At 44.0% G+C, this 17876-nt stretch overlaps 1 protein-coding gene across 1 annotated transcript in view; it reads right to left on the bottom strand.

The window, feature by feature from the left end:
- Window positions 1-17876, bottom strand: part of FBXO8 (F-box protein 8) — a 109583-nt gene that overhangs the window by 38607 nt on the left and 53100 nt on the right. Inside the window, exon 5 of the mRNA XM_069244556.1 lies at window positions 10111-10229. Coding sequence (XP_069100657.1) covers window positions 10111-10229 — 119 coding nt within the window. The remainder of the gene's footprint in view (window positions 1-10110; window positions 10230-17876) is intronic.

A 17876-nucleotide genomic window follows, 5' to 3' on the forward strand; every position in this document is an offset into this window, starting at 1 on the left:
ATATAGCAGGTCTGAATACATTTCACTATCCATCTGGCAATGCCTTGTTTGGACATTGGATTTCCTGCATAAGGTTTTTGAAAGGCTACAAACAATTGTTTTGTCTTGCAAAATTGTTTTGTTCTATCAATGTAATACATTAATGCTCTTTTGATGTCTAACGTATGTAAGGCTCTTTCGGCTACTGGTTGTGGAAAAAAGACTGGGAGTTCCACTGTTTGGTTTAGGTGTAACGGTGATATAACTTTTGGTAAGAACTTTGGATTTGTACGGAGAACCACTTTATGTTTATGTATTTGTATAAAGGGTTCTTGTATAGTGAATGCTTGAATTTCACTTACTCTTCTAAGAGATGTGATCGCTATTAGGAAGGCTACTTTCCAGGTTAAGTATTGCATCTCACAAGAGTGCATGGGTTCAAATGGTGGACCCATGAGTCGTGTTAATACAATATTGAGGTTCCACAAGGGAACTGGTGGTGTTCTTGGGGATATGATTCTTTTTAGACCCTCCATAAATGCTTTGATGACTGGGATTCTAAAGAGTGATGTTGAATGTGTAATCTGCAGATAGGCAGATATTGCTGTGAGATGTATTTTGATAGAAGAAAAGGCTAGGTTTGATTTTTGTAAGTGTAATAAATAGCTTACGATGTTTTTTGCAGAAGCGTGTAGTGGATGAATTTGATTATGATGGCAATAATAAACAAATCTTTTCCATTTGTTTGCGTAACAATGTCTTGTGGTAGGTTTGTTAGCTTGCTTAATGACCTCCATACATTCTTGTGTAAGGTCTAAATGTCCAAACTCGAAGACTTCAGGAGCCAGATTGCTAGATTGAGCGATGCTGGATTCAGGTGTCTGATCTGTTGCTTGTGATTAGTTAACAGATCTGGTCTGTTTGGTAGTTTGATATGAGGTACTACTGACAGGTCTAGTAGTGTTGTGTACTATGGTTGGCGAGCCCATGTTGGTGCCGTCAGTATTAGTTTGAGTCTGTTTTGACTCAATTTGTTTACCAGATAAGGAAGGAGTGGGAGAGGGGGGAAAGCGTAGGCAAATATCCCTGACCAACTCATCCATAACGCATTGCCCTTGGACTGAGGGTGTGGATACCTGGACGCGAAGTTTTGGCATTTTGTGTTTTCTTTTGTTGCGAATAGGTCTATTTCTGGTATTCCACAGCGTAGAAAGTACGTTTGTAGTATCTGGGGATGAATTTCCCATTTGTGTGTTTGTTGGTGATCTCGACTGAGATTGTCGGCCAACTGGTTTTGAATCCCTGGGATGTATTGTGCTATTAGGCAAATGTGATTGTGAATCGCCCAATGCCAAATCCTTTGTGCTAAGAGACACAGTTGTGATGTGTGTGTCCCTCCTTGTTTGTTTAAATAATACATTGTTGTCATGGTGTCTGTTTTGACAAGAATGTGTTTGTGGACTAATACGAGGTTGAAATGCTTTTTATGCTAGAAACACTGCTAACAGCTCTAAATGGTTTATATGCAGTTGCCTCTGTTGAACGTCCCATTGTCCCTGTATACTGTGCTGATTGAGGTGTGCTCCCCACCCTATCATGGAAGCATCTGTTGTGATCACGTACTGAGGCACTGGGTCTTGGAATGGCCGCCCTTGGTTTAAATTTATAGGATTCCACCACTGAAGCGAGAAGTGTGTTTGGCGGTCTATCAACACTAGATCTTGAAGTTGACCCTGTGCTTGTGTCCATTGTGTTGCTAGGCACTGTTGTAAGGGTCGCATGTGTAGTCTTGCGTTTGGGACAATGGCTATGCATGAAGACATCATGCCTAGGAGTTTAATTACAAACCTCACTTGATAGTGTTGGTTTGGGTACATGTTCAGTATTACATTTTGGAAGGCTTTTACCCTTTGTGGACTTGGAGTGGCAATCCCCTTTTGTGTGTTGATTGTTGCTCCTAAGTATTGCTGTATTCGACACGGTTGTAGATGTGATTTTTGGTAGTTTATAGAGAACCCTAGTTTGTGAAGGGTTTCTATGACATATTTTGTGTGTAGAAGACACTGTTGCTGAGTGCTGGTTCTTATTAACCAATCGTCTAAGTAAGGGAATACGTGCATGTGCTGTCTCCTGATGTGAGCAGCTACTACTGCAAGGCATTTTGGGCCAGATGTAGCAAAGGGCTTTTCCCATTCTGTGTCAATGGGAAAATGTGTTCGTACATATGGCCCTTTGTGAATACCCTTGGGGCTGTTGTTATGACGAATGGTAACACTTTGAATTGGTAATGCACGCCTTGGATTACAAACCTCAAGTGTTTCCTGTGGGAAGGATGTATGGGTATGTGGAAATAAGCATCCTTGAGATCTAATGTTGCCATGTAGTCTTGGTGTTTCCGCAAGGGAATCACATCTTGAAGTGTCACCATGTGAAAGTGATCTGATTTGATGTAAAGATTCAGTGTTCTGAGGTCTAATATGGGTCTCAGTGTTTTGTCCTTTTTTGGGATTAGGAAATACAGGGAGTAAACCCCTGTTCCTTTTTAATAGTTGGGTACTATTTCTATTGCTTCTTTTTGTATCAGTGCTTGGACTTCTAGTTGTAACAGGTCTAAGTGTTGTTTGGACATATTGTGTGCTGTTGGAGGCACATCTGGTGGCAAATGTAGGAATTCTATGCAATAACCATGTTGGATAACGGCTAGGACCCATGCGTCCGTAGTTATGTGCTCCCAGTTGTGGTAAAAATCTGTAAGTCTCCCTCCCACCGGTGTTGTGTGGTGGGGGTTTGTGACATTGAAGTCACTGTTTAGTTTGTGGGGTTTTAGGGCTCTGGAATTTCCCTCTTGGTTTAGGGAACTGTCCACCCCTATATTGTCCTCGAAAGCCTCCTCTTTGATATTGTCCCTGATATATGGGTCTGACTTGTGAGGTGGAAGGCTCTGTGGTCTGGGCCCAAAATCCCCCTCTAAACTGCGGCTTCCTAAAAGTGCCTCTGCTATGTGGGGAGTAGAGCGCGCCCATGGCTTTGGCCGTGTCTTTTTAAAGTTTTTCTATCGCCGTATCCACCTCCGGCCCAAATAATTGTTGTTCATTGAATGGCATATTTAGCACAGCCTGCTGAATTTCGGGCTTAAATCCGGAGGTCCGTAGCCATGCGTGTCTCCGAATGGTTACCGCCGTGTTTACTGTTCTGGCTGCCGTGTCTGCTGAGTCCATAGCCGACCTTATTTCGTTGTTGGAGATAGTTTGGCCCTCCTCAACAACCTTTTGGGCACGTTTCTGGAACTCTTTGGGAAGGTGTTGAATGAGATGTTGCATTTCATCCCAATGTGCCCTGTCGTATCTTGCCAGAAGAGCTTGAGAGTTGGCAATTCGCCATTGATTGGCTGCCTGTGCTGCCACCCTTTTTCCTGCTGCATCGAATTCCCGACTTTCTTTGTCGGGCAGTGGTGCGTCTCCAGAAGTTTGTGAGTTCGCCCTCTTCCGGGCTGCTCCTACTACCACCGAATCTGGAGTAAACTGTTGTGTGATGTACACAGGGTCAGTAGGGGGAGGTTTATATTTCTTCTCCACCCTAGGTGTGATGGCTCTGCCTTTGACTGGGTCCTGAAACACCTGTTTAGCGTGTTTTAACATGCCTGGCAGCATTGGCAAGCTTTGGTATTGGCTGTGCGTAGATGACCGGGTGTTGAACAAGAAGTCATCTTCTATGGGCTCTGCATGCAATGCTACATTATGAAATGTAGCTGCCCTGGAAACCACCTGCATGTAAGCAGTACTGTCCTCAGGTGGTGAAGGTCTTGCCAGGTAGCATTCGGGACTATTGTCAGAGACCGGTGCATCATACAAATCCCATCCATCCGGGTCATCTTGGCTCATCCCTGTGTGCGTTGGTGACTGCATCATTGTGGGTGTTGCTACCGGGGACAGATGTGGCGACTGTATTGGCGATTGTTGTGGCGAAAATTGTGGTGGTGTTTTCTCTATTGCCACTTTCGCCTTTGGCTGCATTTCCACCTTTTGGAATGCGAGCTTCCGCTTCATTTTGATTAGAGGAAGAGTTCTGATTTTCCCAGTGTCCTTTTGGATATGGAGCCTCTTCTGGGTATGGTCAGGCTCTCCCATGCCCAGCTCTTGTTCAAATCTGTGACCTTGTAATTGTGTGGAAAGGCCTTGTTCCTCTGTATAGGAGCTTTGTTTTGGCTCCGGGGCTGCATGTTTCGGCACCAAAATCTTTGACAGTCTTTTTCGGCTCAGAGGAAACCTTTTTGACTTTCGGGGTGCCGAACTCTCGGTGTCGAGTCTGTTCGGAGCCGGTATCTCGACCGGAGTCGGATGTCTTCGGCTTCTGGGAGGCCTTTTTCGGTGCCGATGTTTGGTCACAGTGTTTTCGGGTAAAGCCATGGCCTGTTGGCGGTGGCGTCCCCTTGGCCTTCATGATTTTCGAGTGAGTTTTTGCCGGGGCTGGTTTACTCACAGTTTGCTGCGTCTTTGGCTGCTCACTCTCGGACTCGTCCGAGTCCGAATCTCGAATGGAGAATGTCTCCTCTTCTTCGACGTCGGTGTGTCCGGCCAGTGTCGACGCCATCTGAAGTCTTCGAGCTCTACGATCCCGCAGCGTCTTCTTGGATCGAAATGCCCGGCTGGCCTCGCAAGTATCCTCTTTGTGTTCGGGGGACAAACACAGATTACAGACCGAGTGTTGGTCTGTATAAGGATACTTAGCGTGGCAGTTGGGGCGGAAGGGGGTCCGGTCCATGAGGTTTGAAGATGGACGCGGTTGGGCCGACCAGGCCCCGCCGAGGAGTGGAAACCCCGAAGGGCTGCCGGAGCTCTTCTATCTTCGGTGTCCATGTGGTAGCACTAACCCGGTACCGAGCGCAAACAATACCGTCAAATTTTCCGATGGATAACTATCTTTTCCAAACCGAAACACGGAGCGAAGAGGAACACGTCCGAACCCGATGGCGGAAAGAAAACAATCTAAGATGGAGTCGACGCCCATGCGCAATGGAGCCGAAAGGGAGGACTCCCTCGGTCTCGTGACTCGAAAAGACTTCTTCGAAGAAAAACAATTTGTAACACTCCGAGCCTAACACTAGATGGCAGGATAATGCACAGCATGTGTATCTGCAGCTACACATGCCATCGAACATATATATATATGTTTGCTGTTTATAGACTGAAGTACAGAATCCTTTGTACATGTTTTCATTCCATTGCTGCAAACATTTTTAAACGTACACTTTCAGTTGTACTAACCTTTCTCCACGAGCCATGCAGGGTGGTTTAATAAATGTATTTCTCGGAATAAGAGTTGCATTCCAGGAATTCTTTTCAGTGTGTGTGTGTTTTATCTCGGTCCGTAGGGAAGCAAAACACCATGATACCAAAACTTTAGAACTTTGCGGGACACAAAAAAAAAGGAGTGGCAAGAAGCCAGATGACTCAAGAACCAAGGAGCACAATGGACATGGCGCCAACCAACCCTGCCAGCCTGTCTGCTATACCCGACCTTTGAGGAGCAACTTACCTGTCCTGCCGCTGCAGCTTCCAAGAGAGTTGCCAGTGCTTTGCAAATCACTAACAAGAAGACCATCACTAACAAGAAGACCACTGAAGCAAAGCATCTGCAGGCAACCCAAAAAAGAACTGTGAGGACCTGGACCACTAACAACCCAACGCCGGATATCACTGCTGCAGCGGAGCCGCCTAGCCCGAGCTGAAGTTGGCCAACTGTGTCAACGTAGTTCCCAGTCCCTCCTGAGACAAAGCCCACCTTGAGTTTGCCCACTTTGGACTTCCCAGTGGCATCTGTAGCCTGTTTCTGCAGACTACCCTTCACAATGACCACATACAGAGACCTGACGGTCCACTGCGCATCTGCACCTGGACACCCCAGACCGAGGAGAACAGAACCTTGGTGGTTCACCCTGACTGGACCCTCAGTTCACCCCTGCAGCAACTTTGTGACCGGACCGATCTCCATATACTTACACGGGGCACCCAATGCTGAACTGCATCACTCCACTTGGCCATCCCAGTGCCCCCAGGGGTGACCTGCTGGCGTGGCCTTGGACCTTGCCCTATACTTACATTAAGTGCAGAAGACTGGTCCCATACGTGGCTGTACTACATTTGAATGCAGTGCTTGTACTTCCTCTAAAGGGATAACATTGCTGCATCTGAAATCTGCAACTTTTGCAAATTCTAAAAATTCATAACTCAAAATGTACTCACATGATTCTTGTGATCTTGGTATTTAAACCTATATAGAAGCATGTGTTATTTTTATAAATTGGTGTCATATTTCCTTATTGAGTGTGTCTCACACTGCCTGTGTGTGCCTTACGTGCTTAGCTTTAACCCTGTGATATGCCTAACTGCTTGCCCACAGTACCACTAAATGAAGCATTTGGGATGTCATTTGTGCCTCTGTTACACCTCTGGGGTTTGCCTGGACTCTCCACAGTGTACCTTTTGTTGAAAACTATATAAAGAGTGAGCTTCCTACATTGGTGGGATACAAGACCACTCTGTCAGTATTGTGATTCCACTAATGAATCCACAACTGACTTTACTTACCAAAAAATAAGTTTAGTTATTTTTTCAATTTTTTTTTATGTGATCTGTTAAGTACCTTAGTACTCCAGTTTGTTCGAAATTTAAAAAGGTTACGAGATGGAAAATGCTTCAAATTTTCGTGTAAGATTCTAAAACTTCCGGAGAGCTTGGTATCTAAATTTATATAAAAGTATGTTTTGTTTCTTTATTGAGTGTGTGTGTCACTTACTGCCTGTGCGTGTGCCTTACCTGCTTAGCAGTACCCTATGGTATGCCTAACTGCTCGCCCACACTGCCACAAGAGACAGCATGTAGAATGTCATTGTGCCTCTGTGATACCTCTACAGTTTGTCTGGACTCTGCACATTTGCACCTCGTTTTGGTCTACTGTATAAAGGGACAGCTTCCTACTTTCACAAATTCTAATTTATTAATGAATAGTCTCAATAAACTTTAAGCTAACCCTAAATTAATGCCTGGGTTTTGGTTGCTTCCCTGTTTAATTATCACTTGTTGTGCACACACAAAAACTACTTTTTTATACTTATCCATATCATAAACATATGGGGGAGATTCATAAAGCCATGCATGAGTCCTTGTAAATTGGTCTGACTGAGTTCAGAATTGAACACATGACACTATTCCTGGTGCATTTGGGCTCCTTCCGAGCTGATGGCCACGATTATTACTGGATTCTACGTGACCTATCTAAAGATTGCTGGTGAGATACCTGGCTTACAAACGCATGCATTTCACAGAATTTAACCATGGCAACTACTGTCTTACAGGTTTTCATATTAATCTCTAGCTACATTTGTGGCTTTTATTTGAAACCACTTCTGGCTTTGCTTCACAGCCATTTATGCATTCCAACGTGTGTTCAAAGCAACTAAAACAGTATTCTGTTTAAGATAAAGTTTTTTTGCCAAGGAAATATTTCTGGTTTACCTGGTAGAAAGTGTGTAGATTGTTTGTGATGTGTTTCCTTATGTATGTACACAAGTGTTTGTGGTGTATGTATGGATGTCAATCTGTAGTGTGTGTTTTTGTGAAGTGTATAGGAATGTGCGGTCAATGGTGTGTCTTGTGTCTTTGTGATGTTTGCTTCTGAAGAATCTATTTTATTCTGTAAATAAGGCAACAGCCATTTTCATAAATATAATTGATTGATGTAAAACACACAGAAGTAATACACACAGTAGCAGTGAAGAAGCTGCAGTTCATTCAATTTGAGTGACAGTAGAGATTTAGAAAAACTACATCTATATGGAGCAACTCAAACCACCACATTCAGTCCCATCTACAGCCTCCAGGCAAATCAATTACTTCATTGGTGAGTTTTCTGAACTCCTCATCACCTCATCTATACAACATACCCAAACTAACCTTTTCTGTGACTTCAACCTCCCAGACAAAACACACACAAAAAAACACAAGAAACACTGCTCTCAACATCATCGACAAACTCAATGTTTACAATATGGCACACAACCAACACACTAGAATGGCCATCTCCTCAACTTTGTCTTTTCAAGATCACCAACTATCAACTCAAAACCACCCATACCCCTGGACTGGACATACAACCTTGCCACTCCCATAGCCCTGCTCAGTGACCTACCGGCAAAGTAAGATTAACCTAATGGAGAAGATCAAACCTTCAAATCTTTCAACGAGTTCTCCATAGATCAACTCAATGCTTGAACTCATCTCTCACCCTTTCAATTACAGATTCAATAAATCTTCTAAAAAAACGTCAACACATTTTTTGAAAACTTTGTTAACATCCACACCCAAATAAAAACATGCAAGAGCAAGTCAAAGCCTTCATCACCCTAGTACTCTAAACATCTTGCCGACAGTAAACAAACCATCTCCATGCAGGATAAAAAATGGAAGACTAAATGACATCCCAAAGACCTCATGATACCAAAATCCCTCGGTGCAGCATGCAGACGTCACTTCATCAGTCAAAACAAAGTATTATACCAACACCATTGATTAAGCCACCAACAAAAGTAAAACTTTTTTCAAGACAATCAAAACCTTTATCAACCCCTGTCAGACTTATCTATTTCTCACTTAGTATAAAATTGCAATGCCATCAACATCTTCTTTAGTGAAAAAAAAATCCCACAGCACATCAACATCATCAACCATTCATCTCATACATCAACCCCTTTTTTTTAAAACTCCCACAAAAACTGTCAATCTTCAAAGCACTAATTCCTGCAGATCTCGCAAACAACTCATTATCAAACCCACTTCTTATGAAGATGATTTCTTACCCTTGTCCTTCGCTAAACCCTCTCTGAGGTATGCTCTCTGACACCACTCAACACTGTCAATGCCTCCCTCATTAAAGGCATCATCCCAGGGACTTTCAACACAAGCCAGATCCTCCAACTCCTAAAGAAACCTAGACCCTGAAGACCTTACTAACTAGTATCACTCGCCCACCATCCACTGGTAAGAACATAAAAAACAGTCTATGGTCAACTTCATGATCACATTCATGCTAAACCATCTCCTGCATAACTACCAGTTTGGCTTCAGATCAAGCTGCAGCACAGAGACAACTGCCTTACACTTCGTAAACTATACCCTCCTGACAACAGATGAAGATGATCCCCGGTCTCCTGATACGCCTGGACTTCTCAGCTGCCTTCGACCATCCCACATTCACACTGGATTAACAAATGGGATTCATCAGCAATATCCTTCACTGATTCTCCTCCTACTTTTCCAACCACACAAGTTTATTGATTGGGCACCTCCAGGGCCCGAAGGATCCCTGTCGAGTTCCCAAGGATTCTGAATGATCCTTGCCATCTTCAACATCTATGTGGAGCCGCTTATTACTCTACTCACAGAGAACAGCATCAAGATTCACAAGTATGCCTATGATGCCCAACTCTATTTGAAAGTCTCCACCGCATGAGACATCCAACAACCTCAAACACTGCCTGAACAACAAATGTGTGCATCATCAGCACAGCCACGTCCAACAGATCAAGCAGGTCTGGGAAGGCTACAAAATAATTGGAGCCATGATTTAGCTATTCCACTATTCTGCAAAGCTGAACACTCTGATTCTTGGTTGTAACTTTGCTACTTGAGCTGAACACTCCGAAGGCGCCTCGTTTAACATACTGGTAAAATGGCTCTGTGAGTTAAATGCTCACTGCCGACATACTGGTGGCTGCAGGTCATAAGATCAAACCCATTCCTATTAGCCTTCTAACGTTGATGAATAATATTTATGCTTTTGAATAAAACAGGTGTCTCTTGAAAAGGCTTTATTTAAAACTGGTGTGCGACGTTCAAGTCACACTCAAATTCTTTCAGGGAAAGACGAACATTTACCCCTTGGACAATAGCAATAGCAATTGAGATGATTTTCAAAAAGTGCAGGTCAAGATTCTGGACGTTTACCTCCCAAAGTGGCATAAAAAGTCACTAAAGTTGTTAGACCTTGCTTACGATATACCTGAACAAAGGAGAATAAAAATAATAGAAGGTTTATGTACATGTTTTATTTTCTAATCAACAGCAAGCAAATTACCTTTCATCAAGATAGAGTCGCAGTTTCTTCCAATTTAGTGTTCTTGTGTAGAAAATAAACTTTGCAATTTCCTTTGGTGAGTCATCAAGTATACCTCTAGACATAAAGTATCCAACACCCTGAAAGAGAAAATATGTGCATAAGCACTGGCACTGAGTTAAGTGCACTACGGGTTTACAAGACATTCTTCAGGGATAACTAATGAATATGGAATAATAAGCTTTTCCAACCTGGCAAAGGCACTTTTCACTGCGATTTTTCACTGCAAATCGTTTACACTGCAGCCCAGCCAAAGCACAGTAGCACAATGCAGCCCACATACCACACCGAATCTTTAATGCTGTAGATGCATTTTAAGCACCATTTACAATGGACTTACAGCATATAGGCTGCACATGTGTTGAGGGGATCAAAGCTGCTGTACTACTGTTTGGTATCTAATTTAATTGTGAAATCAGATTTTGATAACTTAAAATGTATCTTTATAAACATGTACTTTGTGCTCCACAAAACAAAACAGGATTAAACCAAGTTTTACCTCACTCCCCCCTCCAGATCTGGAAGACACAGCCTTGGCTGGGATAATTAACAGCTTTGGCTGAGAGGACAATAGCTTGCATGTAAGCTCAAGAAAAGTAGATGGGTCAGCGCTTTACGAGGATCAGGGGTGTGGAATTCATATAGCCAACATACAGGACATATTGTTTGCACAAACATTTTGGCTGCCAGTTTACATTACCACATTATGGAGAAGGGAAGGGAATTGCTTGCAGTTAATTTAGTATTTGTATCCAAATGTTAAAGCTGTACAAACTTGTATTTATGGTTCATTAATGAAAAACCTTTAATATTAGGGTGAGTGGTCTAACTTAATGTTCTAAGCTTGGACTGCACTACTAACATTAGTTCCAGTATAAAGATGTGTATACATGTTTGCAAAGTTTAACATTATCAGGCTACATAGAATGCTCCCAGAATGCTCTCTGATTAGATGCAAATATTTGCAGAAGCTTGAAAGCAGGATAGCTTTCAAAATGAAATGTTCACAAAAAAATGCAACCAGCAGAAAAATGTTTTTCTAAATTACTGTGACATTTTAGGTACCATTTTTTGAAGCATCATTTAGTAAAATGTGTTGATGCATGCTAGTATTTTCAAAGTGTGTTCATAATGGAAAACCAACATAAGCAGTTTCACAATGATTATGGGAAACATGAAGCTAAACAAGCACTGGCGAAGCCAATAGGTGTGACATGTGGTAATTAGTCTTTTGGTTTGGTTAATGCCAGGAACTACTGTGGCAATGTATGTTTTTTGCCAATATGTGTTACAATGGTGAGGGCCCAGCAGCTCCCACAACAATAAAGTTTTATAAAAGCCATGCCAAAATAAGTTTGACGTGGCTTTTATAATTGCCTCGCAGTAAATGCTTACTTCCAAAAAAGTGACTAAGTCCAAAGGTAAAACCTTGGAAAGTGGCAAGATGGCAAATCTATCACATTTACAAGGCAACTTTGCAAGCTACAAAATCAAGGTTAGTCCCATTAGGAGGCTTCTGTACCAAAACCAAAGTATTCAGCAGGAGTTTGATGACTATCGGACTTTGAGGGACCCTCATCAGCAAAAGCATTCGGTCTTGCCCTGCTGGAAGATTTTGACAGGTCTTAAGGTCAAAACATTGACTGGGAAGGCCCACTTGGTGTATCCAATCTCCACTACATTGCAGTCAGCAGGAAATTGTGCCTAGGTTCTGGTCAACAGCAAACTGTGACTTCTGATTGGTGCTTTACTTGTTCTTGGCACTTTTGCCTTAAAAATTCAAGACTTTATATCGATGGCTCACTTAATCTAGTATAATGACCTTGATTCCTTTTGCCATTACATTTTTTTCAATTTTTCTACATTGGTTTAGAAATTGCATCGGGTTGTGTTCTTTACTTTAAAATTGTTGGTATTGCTTGAACGTACCATGCAGTTCTCTGTAGACAGCCTGTTGTTTGTGCCATAGCTCCCAGGGTTTGAGAAGAGATTGCTTCAGGACTGTGTGTTGGCCTAATCAGAGTGGATTTACTATGTTGCTAGAGATATGCCTCTCCCAAATTAGTGACCCTTTCCTGACAGTCATGATGTTTTGCAATGTGAAGTATAATGAAAAAAATGGGACTTTTGCTAACTTTAAGTGCTGAAGGCATTTTCTGTGTGTGCTAACCAAGCTTTGAAGTTGTCTCAGTCTAAGACATGGAAAAACCTTGTTTTCATACTTGGCATTTGTCTGATTAGCCTGTTTAGTAGCCAATATGTGCATTTCTGTAGCTATTTGAAGGTGGTCTCCAAACATTCTCATGACTTTTGAACCTGCAATGAATGATTCGGTTTCATCCCAGATCTCCAGTGGAGCTCGATATATAAAAGCATAAGTTTGTATTGTGTCTTTGCTTCTTTAGCTTATGCTCATTGTCCTGTCAGCTATTCGTCTGATTTACAGATCTATGTTTCTTTTTTTTAATAAACATTTCTAGAATTCAACTGGGTGTGTCGGCACAATTCTTTAATACACCTGGTGTGTTCGGCTGGGCTTGATGACAAGCAGGGAGCAGAGCTGGACCGGACTCCACATGATGACCCCATACACTGTAGATAAGAAGGAAGATTCTCCGGAAAGAAACTTGGGTGGCAACGGCATGGAGATTGACTCACTGATTAAGTCGGACAGTGCTGGTCCGTGTTGAAACTTTATGAAATGTGAAGTCTGGTATGGTTATTTGGCTGTTAAAACCAACTGTGGGGGATTAGAAAATTGTCACCTGAGCAGGTGATGATGAGATAAAATGGTCTGGATATTAATGGGAACTGAAACGTGCCAGTGTACTGAGTTAGAAGTCTGTGTGGAAACCATGGTATAAAGCAGCAACCTTGAGTGGGGGGTGATGGCAAAGGAGTGCCCATAACACTTAGAACAGTTGTTAGTGGATGAATGCATGAGTGAAAGAGGGATGCTCATCCAGTCGCATTGGAACCTTTGTGAAGCACGACAAGCTATGACCAGGAGATTTCAAAAGCAAGGAATGCAGCGGACAAGTGCGAAAGAACTTAAGCAAGGAAGAAGGTAACAAATGGGTGTTTTTCCAAAACTGGTATAAGGAATGCAACACACGTAAACAAGGGTTTCAGATGTGGGACATAAAAGTGATGTGTTATTAACGCGAGGACCACCTCATGGCTTACTGACCCGGCAGCTAAACATTTTTTCTCTAGAAATCTCTGAATTTTCCTGACTTACCCTCCTAGTAAATATCTATTGAAGCAGTTGCCATTTCTGACGCTCACTTCACCATCACATCATTGATCACGTATCTATAACCTTGTGTCCCACTACAGGTCAACACACCACTTTGGTACTGTGCATAGTTCTAGCAATAGTGTGTATCTGAATATACCGAAAAACAATGAAAACATAAGTTCTACTAGTATTATATAAAACTCAAGAATGTGCCTAAAGAGCTGTTGTGAAAATGTGAAAATCACTGACCTACTCGACCAAGTGCTCTCTCCTTTATGGTGCAAATATGCAAATTATTTAGGGTGTGTCTTAACTGCTGACCTGATGAAGAAGGGGGTAAATCCACTGGAGAAACTCCAAGGCATCCCTCAGTACCCATTAATCCCTGGTGCGAAAGCGGGGCTCCAACCGGTTACTGATGCTCTAATAAAACAAGGTGTTCTAATGTTGACCCTTACTTTATCACTCATAAAGTCCGATAGAGACAGGTACAGATTTGAGCAAGACCCAAGGTCGGACTGTGACAGAAACTAAGCCAGGGCACCAATGTAAAAGTGGCCCCATTACCGAATCAGATAGCTAAGAAGGTGGCCCACATTTGCAAATCAGGGGCAGATTTGAATTGTACACCTGTTTAGCTAGGTATAGGAACATGTGCATCACAGGGAATGTTTCAGTTAATATTCAAGAACACAACAGTTAAAGCTATCTCAACAGACTATAAAGCTGTCTCACAAACCAACTAAAAACACAGCACACACACCAACTTATTAGACAATCACATAGGGCACCGCTAGATTGGTTATAGGCCAGTCCGACCCTGCAAGACCTGTTACCATGTTGTCTAGTGATTCCGGCCACTGCCAAATGGTTCACTTTGGTGGGTACTTCTTCTGCTTTATTTTCAATCCTAATAATCTTGACATTCAATTCCTCTTTGCCTTCTTCATTTTGGGAAGACTGATGGCGTGGACCAGCATGACCAAAGGTTTTACGGAATCACCTTCATTTTTCTCCCAAGCGCTGAAGAAAGATCTGGACATCTTTATCTTCCCAGGTGGATAAACATTAGTGTAAGGAAATGCCTCCTTGGCATGGTTACCCCCTGACTTTTTGCCTTTGCTGATGCTATGTTTTGAATTGAAAGTGTGCTGAGGCCTGCTAACCAGGCCCCAGCACCAGTGTTCTTTCCCTAACCTGTACTTTTGATTCCACAATTGGCACACCCTGGCATCCAGGTAAGTCCCTTGTAACTGGTACCAAGGGCCCTGATGCCAGGGAAGGTCTCTAAGGGCTGCAGCATATCTTATGCCACCCTGGGGACCCCTCACTCAGCACAGACACACTGCTTGCCAGCTTGTGTGTGCTGGTGAGAACAAAACGAGTAAGTCGACATGGCACTCCCCTCAGGGTGCCATGCCAACCTCACACTGCCTATGCAGTTTAGATAAGTCACCCCTCTAGTAGGCCTTACAGCCCTAAGGCAGGGTGCACTATACCATAGGTGAGTGCACCAGTACATGAGTACTGTGCCCCTACAGTGTCTAAGCCAAACCTTGGACATTGTAAGTGCAGGGTAGCCATAAGAGTATATGGTCTGGGAGTCTGTCAAACACGGACTCCACAGCACCATAATGGCTACACTGAAAACTGAGAAGTTTGGTATCAAACTTCTCAGCACAATAAATGCACACTGATGCCAGTGTACATTTTATAGTGAAATACACCCCAGAGGGCACCTTAGAGGTGCCCCCTGAAACCTTAACCGACTATCTGTGTAGGATGACTGGTTCCAGCAGCCTGCCACAACCGAGACATGTTGCTGGCCCCATGGGGAGAGTGCCTTTGTCACTGAGGCCAGTAACAAAGCCTGCACTGGGTGGAGATGCTATCACCTCCCCCAGACAGGAGCTGTAACACCTGGCGGTGAGCCTCAAAGGCTTACCCCCTTTGTTCCAGCACCACAGGGCACTCCAGCTAGTGGAGTTGCCCGCCCCCTCCGGTCACGGCCCCACTTTTGGCGGCAAGGCCGGAGGAGATAATGAGAATAACAAGGAGGAGTCACTGGCCAGTCAGGACAGCCCCTAAGGTGTCCTGAGCTGAAGTGACTCTAACTTTTAGAAATCCTCCATCTTGCAGATGGAGGATTCCCCAATAGGATTAGGTATGTGACCCCCTCCCCTTGGGAGGAGGCACAAAGAGGGTGTACCCACCCTCAGGGCTAGTAGCCATTGGCTACTAACCCCCCAGACCTAAACACGCCCTTAAATTTAGTATTTAAGGGCTTCCCTGAACCTAAAGATTTAGATTCCTGAAACTACAAGAAGAAGAAGACTGCTGAGCTGAAAACCCCCTGCAGAGGAAGAACAGAAGACACCAATTGCTTTGGCCCCAGTCCTACCGGCCTGTCTCCTGCCTTCCAAAGAAACCTGCTCCAGCGACGCTTTCCAAAGGACCAGCGACCTCTGAATCCTCAGAGGACTGCCCTGCTTCAAGAAAGACAAGAAACTCCCGAGGACAGCGGCCCTGCTCCAAAAAGACTGCAACTTTGTTTCGAAGGAGCAGATTTAAAGACCCCTGCAACTCCCCGCAAGAAGCGTGAGACTTGCAACACTGCACCCGGCGACCCCGACTCGACTGGTGGAGAACCAACACCTCAGGGAGGACCCTCCGGCGACTCCGAGACCGTGAGTAACCAAAGTTGTCCCCCCTGAGCCCCCACAGCGACGCCTGCAGAGGGAATCCCGAGGCTCCCCCTGACCGTGACTGCCTGAACCTAAAGTCCCGACGGCTGGAAAAGACCCTGCACCTGCAGCCCCCAGCACCTGAAGGAACGGAACTTCTGTGCAGGAGTGACCCCCAGGAGGCCCTCTCCCTTGCCCAGGTGGTGGCTACCCCGAGGAGCCCCCCCTTGCCTGCCTGCACCGCTGAAAAGATCCCTTGGTCTCTCATTGAAAACCATTGAAAACCCGACGCGTGTTTGCACACTGCACCCGGCCGCCCCCGCGCTGCTGAGGGTGTACTTTTTGTGCTGACTTGTGTCCCCCCCCGGTGCCCTACAAAACCCCCCTGGTCTGCCCTCCGAAGACGGGGGTACTTAACTGCTGGCAGACCGTAACCGGGGCACCCCCTTCTCTCCATTGAAGCCTATGTGTTTTGGGCACCTCTTTGACCTCTGCACCTGACCGGCCCTGAGCTGCTGGTGTGGTAACTTTGGGGTTGCTCTGAACCCCCAACGGTGGGCTACCTTGGACCCAAACCTGAGACTTGTAAGTGATTTACTTACCTGCTAAAACTAACAATAACTTACCTCCCCCAGGAACTGTGAAAATTGCAGTGTCCACTTTTAAAACAGCTATTTGTGTTTTATGTGAAAAGTATATATGCTACTGTAATTATTCAAAGTTCCTAAAGTACTTACCTGCAATACCTTTCAAATGAGATATTACATGTAGAATTTGAACCTGTGGTTCTTAAAATAAACTAAGAAATTATATTTTTCTATAACAAAACCTATTGGCTGGATTTGTCTCTGAGTGTGTGTTCCTCATTTATTGCCTGTGTGTATGTACAACAAATGCTTAACACTACTCCTTTGATAAGCCTACTGCTCGACCACACTACCACAAAATAGAGCATTAGTATTATCTCTTTTTGCCACTATCTTACCTCTAAGGGGAACCCTTGGACTCTGTGCATACTATTCCTTACTTTGAAATAGTGCATACAGAGCCAACTTCCTACAATTAGTTAATAGTCTTGCTCAACCACTGACCTGCTGGCTGGCTGACGCCTTTAAAATATGCAAGGTTGAGTACCTCGGCCTCCTCACAAAAGTAGCATGGAAAGGGCACAAAGGTTCCAAAGTGGAATTACAATTCTGTTCTCCCGCTGTTCGCTATCTAGATCATGACGCCTCAGTGGGTTAGAGGCACTGCCTACGTCATGACACCTCAGTGGGTGAGACGCATCTGTCCAAAGACTACATTTAAGTAATTTGCAAGTTGTCTTGACCAGTCACCGTCTTTCAGGCACTCACTTTATTGGGAAAGGTGGGTTAAAGCAGACAGTGTATACTGGGATATGTGCGACCCGACAAACCACTCCAAGAATTTGCTAAGATAGAAAGACATAGACCGTTGCATTGTTCCCAGGAGGCGAAACAAGGTCTCTTTGGCTGGGGAAACAAGCGTTGTCATCTGCCCTTGTATAACAAAAATTCATGCTCTGCTGCCATGAAAAGAAGGTGTTGCTTAACGTGTATTGGTGGAGGACCACAAGATGCCAAAAGAATTTTACTCGCCTGCCCTTGATGATGCTGCTGCAGCAGAACTTCCACCTGGTTTGTGAGCTTCAAGGCCGGCTGCTCATTTAAGGAGGTTTCCAAAATTATTATCCTCAGCTTCACCCTCACTGTTGCTATTGCCCATGCTTATGCTGCCTTGTTGCTGGCCATTAATAGTCAACACTTCTCCATGACCATGCT

The sequence above is a fragment of the Pleurodeles waltl genome, chromosome 1_2 (genome assembly GCF_031143425.1).
Source record: "Pleurodeles waltl isolate 20211129_DDA chromosome 1_2, aPleWal1.hap1.20221129, whole genome shotgun sequence".
Taxonomy (NCBI): Eukaryota; Metazoa; Chordata; class Amphibia; order Caudata; family Salamandridae; genus Pleurodeles; species Pleurodeles waltl.